Source organism: Cololabis saira, chromosome 23, assembly GCF_033807715.1.
Source record: "Cololabis saira isolate AMF1-May2022 chromosome 23, fColSai1.1, whole genome shotgun sequence".
In the NCBI taxonomy this organism is placed as follows: Eukaryota; Metazoa; Chordata; class Actinopteri; order Beloniformes; family Belonidae; genus Cololabis; species Cololabis saira.
This window is the reverse complement of record NC_084609.1, coordinates 17,172,025-17,184,042: the sequence shown is the minus strand read 5'-3', so window position 1 is coordinate 17,184,042 and position 12,018 is coordinate 17,172,025. Positions and strand designations below refer to the sequence as shown.

Sequence of the window (12,018 nt, the reverse complement as noted above, 5' to 3'; positions counted from 1 at the left end):
AGCGGCTCTTTTTTAGCCACTGCAAACTTTGATTGCCTGACTGTGGACGTGTTCCCGTTGGCTTCGAGGGCAACATGGTGGCGTACTGTAAAAGGAAAAAGTATATATTTCCTGAAATTTGTGTGCCGTACCACTCATATTGCTCCAGCCTCATTATGTTTGTACATGGTTGCAGCTTGTGCTTACATCATTACAAGGTTGCGTGACACATCTGTATAAAATAATGATCATTAACAACACTTAGTTTATTCAACGTGTTTTAGAGAATCAGCTAAACGCAGAACATATAAACTATAGTGACTGTGTGGCTCTTGAGTTGATTTGGTCAGATACAGCTCTCACATTTTTGACTTTCTGAGTAATGCAAGGCGATGACTTTCGGTTTATCGTACCTTCTCCATCACATTCATCATGTTGTGTATCATGTACACATGCAACCATACTATACCCAATTACACCTAATGATAATGACCAGGAACTGGCTTTGGTAGGCAAGTGTGAGTGGACCCTAATTCTCATATTTCCCATAAGATGCTAGAGTATCATCCTACGAAGACATCGGATATCCTCAAGTATAAAGTTTTTTTTTTTCAAATTGCATCATATTGTTTGCTGCAGCTGAAAACGCATGTGGTGAGCAGCTGCATATACAGAGCTCTGCATGTCTTGTTTCGTCTCCTTCCCTTGTCCCATCTTTTATTTAGATGGTAAATGTTAGATTATCATTCACTCTCCACTTCACCATTACATTTGTGAAAATTCAAGAGCAGTGTTGAACTCATTGTAGAACCGTTGGGTATTATCTCTTTGCATAATACAGGCAGGGATGACCCTTAAAAATATAGAATATGCCTGAAAATGCAGTTTTTTTCATTTTATGTATGTTTTATTTATATTTAACAAGGCAGTGAGGGTGAATGGAGACAGAGGAGGACATTTTTTTCATTTCCTACTCGCAGTTCTGAGCAGCCGACAAAGATGACTGACAATAGATCCGGCTTTGCAACCCGAGGTGCTATTGAAATGCTGTGCTGCTTTAAGTGTCTTCTGCAATACATTCTTACCAGTGGGGTCTTCTGAGAGAAAAGTGTACTCTCTTCTTAAGTGACTATGAAAAGCTGATAGCGTGATGTCCTTAGCAAAGGGCAAAGTGTGAGAATGGAGAATTTAGTTTTCTTCTTTATGGCTGTAGTGAACTCCCGGGAGGATTGTTCAGGCCTGAGACAGCCTCAGATGTATGGTTGTATTAATCTCGCTGTTCTTTTGAACATTGCCAGCTTGGAATATAAGTCATTTTAATAGCGATAATAGACAATTGCTGGGAAAAAAAAGACTTACCTTAACCCCATCATTCAACTTTAGTTGAAAAGCCAGTTTGTGGTATTTCCAGTGAAAATGCTCTTTCTTGTTCTGCGGTGGAAGTTTGTGATGTGTGACGACCGTAACAAGTTCTCTGCAATATTAATTGCTGACACTGTTCACCTGCTCCACTGCAATTCAACGATCCGCTCTTTAGTTTTGAGACATTGAGCAGCAGGTAATTCGGTGCACCAAACTGCGAAATAGTTAATTTCCTCCAGATCTGAGGCGTCACCGTTGTTTGACCAGTGATGGCTGTGTTGTCGGAAGGCAGCACACCAGAGTAGAAGAGGTGTGAATTAAGTCTGAACTGCCTTAAGTATATTTACAAGGGAGTCTTTTACTAGGCGTATACTGTGAAATGAGCTCACCAAAGCCAGGCTGTCCTCGAATAAGCTGGCCATAGAAACAAAAAAGCCAGGATCAGGGTTAGTTGGGGATACAATAGCGATTATCTGTCACGATTTGTTAAACTGGCGGACCCAAAAGCAGAACACAACAAAGACAAAGTCCAAGGGTGTTTATTAAATAATGTGGGAAAAAGCAATCCGGAGGGCAGCGGGATTCTAATGTGCAGGTGAGCAGGCTGAGGCTGAGTGGCAGGTAGGCAGGCAGGCAGGCAAGGCAAACGGCTGGCAGAGATTCTCTGAGGATGAGAAGAGCAGGAATCAAAAATCATGAAGAGCACAAAATCAGCACTCACTAACAAAACTGGGTTTTCCAAAAATACTAAACCAGGAAATAAACTAGGAAAAATACTGGACAGGTTGACTAGAAGCGTTACCAAACACTAGGGTTGTGAAACGATCTGGCATCGGCGCTGCAGGATCTCCAAACATTTAAAGACTGGGGATGATTAGCTGACGCCAGGCAGGTGAGGAGACGAGGGAACTGGAACCAGGTGTGCCAAGCTGAGAGCTGGAGCCAAGCCTATACGCCCACAGTACACGCCCACTCACAACACGCACACACAAACAAATAGACAGAACACAGACACTGACAGACTGTGACATTATCAACTGAATTAGTTAAGACTGGCTTTGTGTTTCAACCTCTGTGCACAATTAGAGCATGGCCTGCATTATTTGACACTTCTTCTGCACAGAATTTGACAATTTCTAGACATTTCATTCACAAAGAAGTTGTGTGAATGGAAAAATGTGATGAGTATGAACATTTTAGAAGTAATCATACCACTGCTGCTGCAATTTGAACACCAGAGGTACTCAAGCAGGAAATCCTTAGTAAGTCTCTGTATGGTCTACTCTCTAACGTCTGATTCTCTAAAAGAACATGCATTTATTTATTGAATATCAGCACTTAAGAATAGACTTGTCAGAGACGTTTAGAGTATGAAACCTATCCTATCCTGCCTTCATGGTTTCCATAGTAACACTAGCCTATAGTTTGTTTAGCTATAATTGAAAAACGTCTTTAGAGGGATGACATACAGGTATAATACATTTTAGCATTTGTGGATATTTGAGGTTTTTCCTCAAGGATGAACATACTACTTGATGACTCTGGATTCAGCTTATTTGATGTGAGATATGGCATTAAATGAATCAGTGAAACAGTTTAATCCAAAACTTAAGCAGTTTAGATTCAGTTAAAGTTACCATAGTGATCTAACTAAATGAGAATATACTCTTGCACGCATGTACAAGAGCGCACACTGTTGTTGGTATGCACGCAATGATGCTCTATAGAAAGTCTTGATGCCAACACAAGTGTGATAATTAGAAATATGTGCTGTGCATATTCTTGGTACAATTTGGATCAGTGTCATCTGTGTGTTTTTGTGTGTGATGGGGGGGGGGCTGCTGCTGTAGCTCCCAGTTTCCATGGTAACGTCGGAACCCATCCAGGTCTCTATGGTAACTTCTGGTTGGTACCCACAGAAATTAAGTGAAAGAGAGACGAGGAAGATAGTGGAGGTGAAGCCAGAAGAGAGGGATGAGACAGAAGCACTGCTGGAGGGGAAAAGGAATCAGAAGGGGGTTAATAGTTTTTAAAGTGCAAAAACATTCCATAGAGTATGGTTTATGTACATAACTTGCCTTATCTATTACATTAATTTAACAAACCTACACCTGTGTTAAATTTTGTTTTTCATCTTGAGTATTTTCAAATTACAGCCTCACAAGAGGTGGAGGGGCGACCTCTGAGGTAAAACCTGCTCTTTGACTGGTGCCTTTCTGTGTCCTGTTCTTTCTGTTGGTGCTGGCAGTAGTCGGTGCATTTAAAAAAAAAAAAAATTCTGTTCGTGACCAGATGCTACACAATAAAAGTCAGGTAGAATGCAGAAGTAGCAGTTAGTTTTATTCTGGACTGAACTTTTGTGTCGTTTTGAAACTAGCAGAGCGAGCAGATAAGCACACAATAAACATACCAGGCAGTGGTTCCTGAATACCCGGATTGGGAATCATTGGTTCGGATGAAATTTCAGACTGAATAGAGGGAATTTACAAACTGCATGAGTCCCGGAAGTATTGAGGTGTATTTTCTGGGAAGACGAGTTATTCTTTTGCACCTCATCCTGTTCTCACCTGCATGTACACACATGCATGTTTTGCACATGTTGAATACACAAGTTTTAGAATAAAGCTTCCACTACTTTGGTGAAATGGCTAATGGCAATGTGTTCAAGGTATATGACAGTTACACACTGTGTGCTGTGGGATCTAATCCTGTATTGCAGCACACACACAAAGAGGGTCATTGCAAATGAAAGCATGGCCTACTGTATGGGAGAATGTCAATACTATAATCTGATTGGCCTAGTTGATGGATAGGTGGTTTGGTTGACCTATCACAGTTAACTGAATTATTGCCCCTACATACTCACCTTTCAGTCATTCTGTCTGCCCTCATCTCTTTAGTCTGTCTCTCTTCCTCGCACTCTCTCCTCTTGTCTCTCAGTCTCTCATCTTTTATCTCTCATTTCATTTCCGACACTAACCAAATTAGCGGTGCCCCTTATAGATTTTGCCCTTTATGGGTCTGTATGAATGGAATGAAAGGATGACGGGAAGTGTGTGCTTGTGTGTGTCAGGCAGAGCTGTTCCTACCAGATGTTTTTTTTTTTTTTTTGTTTTATCCTTCAGAGCGCCACACCGTCTGCCTGTCACCGCCAGATACTCCGGTTGTGTGTGTGTATGTGTGTGCTTAGGGAGAAAGAGAGCTATAAGGAGCTTATGTGGGCGGGAAAAGTTCACACACACACAAGTATATATTGTGTGTGTGTGTGTGTGTGTGTGTGTGTGTGTGTGTGTGTGTGTGTGTGTGTAAAACAAATTAAATAAAAATAAACTGCCTGCATATATAGAATAAAAATGCTTCTTGAATAAAATAAAACAAATATCCCTTTCCTGCATAACAATTAAATTAAAATACCCTGTGAAATTAATACAATGTAGACAGTAACAGGCAGACTTTTCCACTGAGGTTGACAGCTATGCAAATGACAAAACATTTGTGCAAATCTCAAATAAAACATTCAAGTCAATTTGTCACAAAATAAGCTATATCAAAATCCTAAAAAAATATATATTTTTTTTTCTTTTTTAATAATCGATATAAACGATATTGTCTCGTACCATATCGCGTTTGAAAATATATCGATATATATTAAAATCTCGATATATCGCCCAGCCCTAACCGCATGCATATATTTTATTTTTGTACAAAGGCATTCTGTTTTTGTTTTTTGAGGGTTTTTTTTTTTTACGCTATGTTTTTGAAAGCTATTTTGGGCCTGAAGTATCCCTCCATTCAGGTTCAGCTGATTCCTCCCAAGGGATGAGGCCAGAGCCTGGAGAAACCTGGCTGGCCTTCTGTCCCAAACCTCTGACCTCTGTGATGCGTGTGCGTCCATGGGAAACCACCGGGGACGGGGACGGGGGGTCAGGGGACTCAGATGATGGACCCGCTGATCAATGCAGTTAAATGTTTTCTTAAACAATCACTATATGTTTGTTGATTAAACGACAGGACATCATTCTGAATATGGAATAATTACTGTGTGCAAAACAGTTAAACAAAAACAAATGCCTTTCATTTATTTTCTCTTCTGAGCTAATAAATTACAGCGGAGATATGACAGAAGATTAGGTGGATGATGAATTGTTTACAGCTTTACCAAATAGTCAGAAAGTTATCTGACCCTGCGCTTTCAAAGCCATTTCAGGACATTTCCCAGGACCCTAAACAGGAGGGCGTCACTATGACAACAATCTCTAAGGAGCTCTGATGCAGAAGCTGCTTGTGTGTGTGGATGTGTGTGAGCACATCAGAAAGTGGCCTTGTCAGACGGGAACAGAGTCACTCTCGTAAACAGTCACAGTGCTTTGATTGTGTGCAAGATTACAAGTCAGACAAATACATGCTCACGCATAAATAATCCACACACACGAAAAGACGGTAAAGGAAAAAAAACGGTAGCGGAACATCTTGTTCAGGCTCTTCCAGTCAGAGAAGAGGCGACGTAGCCAGCACGAGTCACAGTCAAGGCCTGCTGTTGATCTGGGAACAGAACGGATTTCATGATTGTGAATGAAACTGCATATAAAGTTGTGATTTATTAACGTGTGAAAGTGAACGTTGGTACATATTAGCATTGGTTTAAAGAATGGAAACCCTAAAATATGAAATTGAATGAAAAGATGTAGCATTTTAAATCATCCCAGCCTTCCTTTGACTTTGGTTTTATCTTTCTTTGCTGCTATCCTGATGAGTAAATGTTTGTTTCTTTTCTGTGCCCGTGCAGGAGCGCGTGGAGTATCTGTTCCTCATCATTTTCACGGTGGAGGCGTTCCTGAAGGTAATAGCATACGGCCTGCTCTTCCACCCCAACGCCTACCTGAGGAATGGCTGGAATCTGCTCGACTTTATCATCGTAGTTGTGGGGTGAGTAAACAGAAACGTAAAGCAAGGATGAACATGTAAAATGTCTTTTTTTTTTTTTGTCATGTTGGTACAAAGTTACTCAGAGAATCTGAAAAGCTTGTTAATTGAACCAACAAAAACCAGTAAATGCTGCAAAACTACTGTTCCGATTTTATGTGTGACCAGACACACCTTTCAAGTTCAGCACATCATGGGGGAATTACTCATAGTATTTGAGTTTATTAGTGTCGCCACATCAACTGAAGCTTGCGTCTTTTATGAAGATGTATCTGTGGCTGGTTTCTGGTTATAGAAGAGAAACCAGAAGAGCTTGGTGGTACTTCCTAACAGGTAACCAATATCCCTTCCGATGAATGATAAAGCTATTCAGCTTTTCTATGCACCGTTTAAATGAAACGTGTTACTAATGAAGCTTCCATTGATGCGTTGTGAATCTTTGTCTGAGCTGCAGTAAACTTTGGCCTGTAGAGTAATGGAGAAGCAGAAACTGATTATCTAGTGAGATGATGATAGCAAAGCCCTGCTCTGTGTTTCCTCGTGCTACTCGGCAGCGTAGACCTTCTGAACCTTGGGTGCCTTTTTATGGATGTGTGTATGTTTGCGTGCGTGTGTGTGTGTGTGTGTGTGTGTGTGTGTGTGTGTGTGTGTGTGTGTGTGGGTGCATGGGCCTTCATGCATGCTCTGCCCTCAAGCTGTGGTTTGTGTACAGCGTTGTGTGCGGGTACTAAAGTCAGTGGACCTGATAGCTAGATTAATGCCATAAAAATGGTCTAATTGACCGTGTGTGTTTGTGTGTGTGAGAGAGAGCAACAGAGACACAACAAGACAGCGTGAAAGTAGCCTGAAGGAAGGTTCCCTTCACTAACTCAGACACTAACAGGGAGTCCTGTTCACTGCCAGTCAAGACGCATTCACTCACATTAACCATATCTAAGTGACTACATTTGGCTTTGCCTCATAAACACACACAAACGCACACACACACACACCATGGGGGGACACCATGGTGCCAGTGCCACTGGCATAAACACAACCTTTACAGCTACTGCTATCTTTCTGTCTCTATTTAAATTATGGCATTTATTGAAATGCAGCAGCTTTTCACGTGCAGCAGTTTGTTGTTGATCCCACCGAGTGAGCAGTTTACGGTACAACCGTAACCTCAGGAGCATCGGCAGTTAAATGCAAGCTCTGATTTGAGATTCAGCGAAGATAATTTGTCTTGTTCACTTGCTCACAGGGACATTTTTAGAAAGTTGGGTGTTTGGAGTTTTAGGAAATTGAACCTCTGACCTCCATAAACTTCACTATTTGAAATGTTTAAACTTCACTGTTTACAATGTTCTCACAAGAATATAATCACTATCTTTTCTCTCAAAAGCATAAAGTTGTTTTACTTGTTTAAGCTTCGTCCTCCTCAGATAGATGGGAAGCAGATGAGAAATATTTGCAAGAAAGTACCCAGTTTTAGGTTGACAGATGTGTACTGTATAGGGGTGGGTTAAAAATATCGATATATCGATATTTTATCGATATGCATGTGTAGGAACGATTATCGATACATAAATCCAAGTATCGATTTAAAAAAAAAAATATTATTATTTTATTTCATTTTTTTTTTAATCCCGATTTTTTTCCCCCATTTTATTACCCAGTGCTCCTACCTAAGTCAGTCCTGGGCATTGCTCCATCTACCAACCCCGGGAGGCCCTGCAATGAGCTCAAGTCTCCTCCTTACTTGAGGAGTGAGCAAGCTGCTTCTTTTCACCAGGCAGGGTGGGGTTTCTCTAGCCGGACGTGGCGCGTGGAAGGATCATGTTATTCCCTTATTGTAACCAGAATATCGATATCGAATCGTATCGTATCGGAAATCGTATCGTCTTGGGACGTAGTGTATCGGAATCGTATCGTATCGGGAGGTCAGTGATACCCAGCTCTAGTACTGTATGTCTCACACTCACAGAAGAAATATTCATCTGAAACAACACTGTATTCCTCCGTTTGTATCAGCCAGCGCTCGTGAGTGCACACGTGTGTGTATAGATGAGAAGCGACAAGAGTCGGGTCCCTCTGGAACAGGCACCATATGGGCGAAAGAACCTGTACCTGGTGCCTTGTACATCAGAGACATATGGACCACACACACAGATACCACAGGCTGTGCTCTTACTGACATGTACCTAAAATGTTATTAGTAAAGGTTCATATATATATATATATATATATATATATATTTATACCCAACTTTGGATGTAGAGAATTAAATTAGTCAGTCATAAACTTATGTTCAGTGTCAGTAAAACTGCCTTGACGATTTTTTTCATTGAAGTACACTACCGGTCAAAAGTTTTGAGGTTTTTCTGTTATTGAAATGTGTGCATTGTCTCATTGTACGTTTATAATTAAATAATAGAACATAAACATTTGAGGTTTCAAAAAAATCATGGAATCAATTTAAAGGTAACAGCTGAACACATTCTCTCGCATCTTTCTACAGTGGGAATCAAATATTCTTCAGAAGTTCTTCCCAATTCTGCTGAAAATGTTTGAAAATGACACTTGTAGGTTACTTTTCTGTCACTCTAATGCCAGTTTATTACAAACCTGCTCGATGGGGTTTAAGTCTGGAGAGCGAGCTGGCCACGGCTGACTTGTGTTTTGGGTCATCATCTTCCTGCAGGATGACCAACTAGGTGCATCCCAGAGGGTAGTGCATGGTGCTGCAGCGTTGCCATGGTAGCCGTTTCGGTCCCCTGTGAGTCTCAGTTTGTCCAAGTCACTGATCCTGAATCAGTAAATCAGCGCCAGACCATCACCCTTCCTCCTCCATGGTTGACAGACTGATGTATGATTCCAAAATGTACATTATTTTTCAGTTTTGGGTAACCCTTGGGTAAAATTGAGCTTTGTTGAACTTTATGCAAGCGTCAGGACATTATCCAGTCAGGGTTGACATTGCTCTCTGCGCCATTTCATTGATTCAGGTTCAGGCCCGCTGTTCTAGTGGTCACATCCGAGTGTGAATACTCGTAAAACCCTGTGGAGGAAAAGCCGATGGTGGCTGCAGCAGGTTCTCCTCTGTTCTTTAATTCCCGCTGAGTGCTTGTCAGGACAGTGACCAGGTTAATGCAGCATGGAGGAAGGTGGCAGAGGTTGTTGATGTCCCTCCAAAACAATAAATCCAAGCGGGACTATTCTTGGTTGGTTAGAGTGATGATACGCGTAATCTATCAACTCCGAACCATTTTATCCATTAGTGCTTTGTTTGATTCATCCTGGTAACATATTTCAATGAGATTAAAAGTTTTTTGTATTGATGTACATCAATAGGGCAAAGGTGGAACTTGATGCAGCTGAAATCTTGAAGTGGACCACCTCCGCGCTACAGATTAGGGCGAGTGATGCGACTGCACGCAAAAACGCTTCTGTACCGTGAACATACAGCGTATCAGTAACATGCAGCTGCAGTCCCTTGGTGTCTTTGATACACAAATGCCTGTGGCAAAGACCGCAAATGTAATTTTTAAAATGTTTTTTTTACTGTCATCATTATTAGTTTTTAGTTCGTGGTTGATTTAATTGAAAAAGTGAACATGAAAGTTGTCTAGCTGTAACTGACCAGACTAAAACAATTATGAAAGGTATTGATCGGAGTTCAATATATTGACCAAAATAAATGTTTTAACTGGTTATTTCTCTGATGTGTGAAAGATGTTAAGCTCGAAGAAAGTCACGATGGTACGTAGCGTCTGCACGGATCAATCTGTATCTGAGACACCGGTGTCAAGCAACTGGTGGTTAAACTGGTATTGATTGTTCTAAAAGATCAGTTGTTTAATTGATAATGAATGTAATGACTTGTGGCATATTGTCAGTTAGTGAGAAATCGAAGATGAACTGTTTTATAAAGATTTTGGGGTTGATCTGTTGTCATTCATGGTACGTTATCACTTCTCTTTATGAATGTACACATTGATACTATGCTTAGTTGTGGATGTACACAGGTCATTATGTGGCACTACACAAAGGCTCTAATTATCACTTAAATAAAATGCTGCTGGTGCAGGATTGGGGCTCCTTGACATACTCGACATAATCTGTTTGAAAGGCGTGCTTACCACCCAGACACAGAGAGTTAATCAAATTGAGAGGGAGGCAGTACGGAACAGAGAGGCTGAGAGAGAGCGTGAGAGGGAGAGAGGCCGATATGTTTTGAGAGGCTTTTTCAAGTGGCCATTTCATCTGCGCTAATTGATAATTCTCCATGACTAACGCGCCTCTGACTGGCCTTTGAGCCGCACTAGCTGGCGATTTCTAACGGATCTCAGAGCTCCAAAGAAGAAAAGGGGAGAGTGATGAGCTCAGCTAGACGTACAACGACGTGTCAACTCGTCTGCCACTTGCTCCATAAAGATGTCGTGTAAAGAAGGAAAAAAAGGGATAACAGCTGCAAAAAAAGGCAACTTCATAGAAGAGTGACATTCATTGAATTCATATCTCCACTCATATCTATTCCAGTGTAATCAAATGACACTATACATCCAAATATGTGATTTATGTATTGTTGATCATCTTATTTCCACGCGTGGACATTTTCTAAATTAAAACAGGACTTATATTCTTTAAATATGTTTTAAATTATGAGATCTCAAAAAGTTAGTAAATCTCCCAAAAAACTATCTATTAATGTATTTCCCTGGATGGGTTAATCTCACATGAGGGGAAAAATGTTTGTGCCGCAATATGTCAGGATGATATTCTGTAAACAGAAAGCTCAGGTTTTGTCTTTCAAATGCAGAAAGTCAGTTGAAATGTCACAGAGATGTTTAGAGACTCTTGAGAGGATTACACTTTTTAAGAATCAACTCATCACATTTCAGCTTGTGGTTACTGTGGAAATGATGTGAACTACTGTGAACATGATGCTTACTCATTTGCAGCCGTTACCAACATTTCAATTTGCTTCAAAGCTTTAATTCATATTTCTTGTGACAGCAAATTAAATGTTCAGAAATTTGAATTCAACGTTTTCTTTTTTTTCCGCTCACAAATGATCCAAAGCAAATGAGGGAAAATGATGGGATTGTTAAAAGAGCAATTTTCCACAACCAACCCATTTCCACAAGATTTTGGTGCTTTGCTGATGGAATTTACTCCCTTTCAGACAGCCATCACAAATGTTGAGTGGTAATGCCTTTCTCAGAGTGAGTCATCGGATTCAAGCGTTCTTGAACAACAAACTAAGAAAATATTCCTTCATGGTCTCCTCATGTGTCAGCAAGCTTTCAGTTTTAGAGCTGATTATTTCTTTGATGCCGTTTGGATTTGTGGGATATCTGTCGTCATGTTGACAACATCAGAAATGACTGTAGATTTCAGACTTTCTCTGCAATTATTGGTATTAGGCTAAACCATCCCAGGCTAAAACTGCACCAAAGAACCTTGCTATAAGCAGTCATACTGTTGTCCATTAATTCCAACATTTGAAAATGTCTTTAACTGATGTCTCTGCTTCCTTTTATCTAAAACATTATTAAGTAGAAGGTCAATGGTGCAAAACTTCAGCCTTTCAGTGTAGAATACCAATTTGCATTATTATGGGCTGTATTTCTGCATACTAATGTACCTGCCAGGATACAGCAGAGACAGGAAATACTGTGTGACCTCACATGCCAAGTTATAATTCCGCAATATAACCTTTTGTGGGCAAACACACACAAACTTCACTCTACAGACGCACATGGCCTTTTG

At 40.5% G+C, this 12,018-nt stretch overlaps 1 protein-coding gene across 1 annotated transcript in view; it reads left to right on the top strand.

The window, feature by feature from the left end:
* The window catches only part of cacna1c (calcium channel, voltage-dependent, L type, alpha 1C subunit), a 205,581-nt gene that overhangs the window by 115,607 nt on the left and 77,956 nt on the right, over positions 1 to 12,018 (top strand). Inside the window, exon 4 of the mRNA XM_061715156.1 lies at positions 6,128 to 6,267. Coding sequence (XP_061571140.1) covers positions 6,128 to 6,267 — 140 coding nt within the window. The remainder of the gene's footprint in view (positions 1 to 6,127; positions 6,268 to 12,018) is intronic.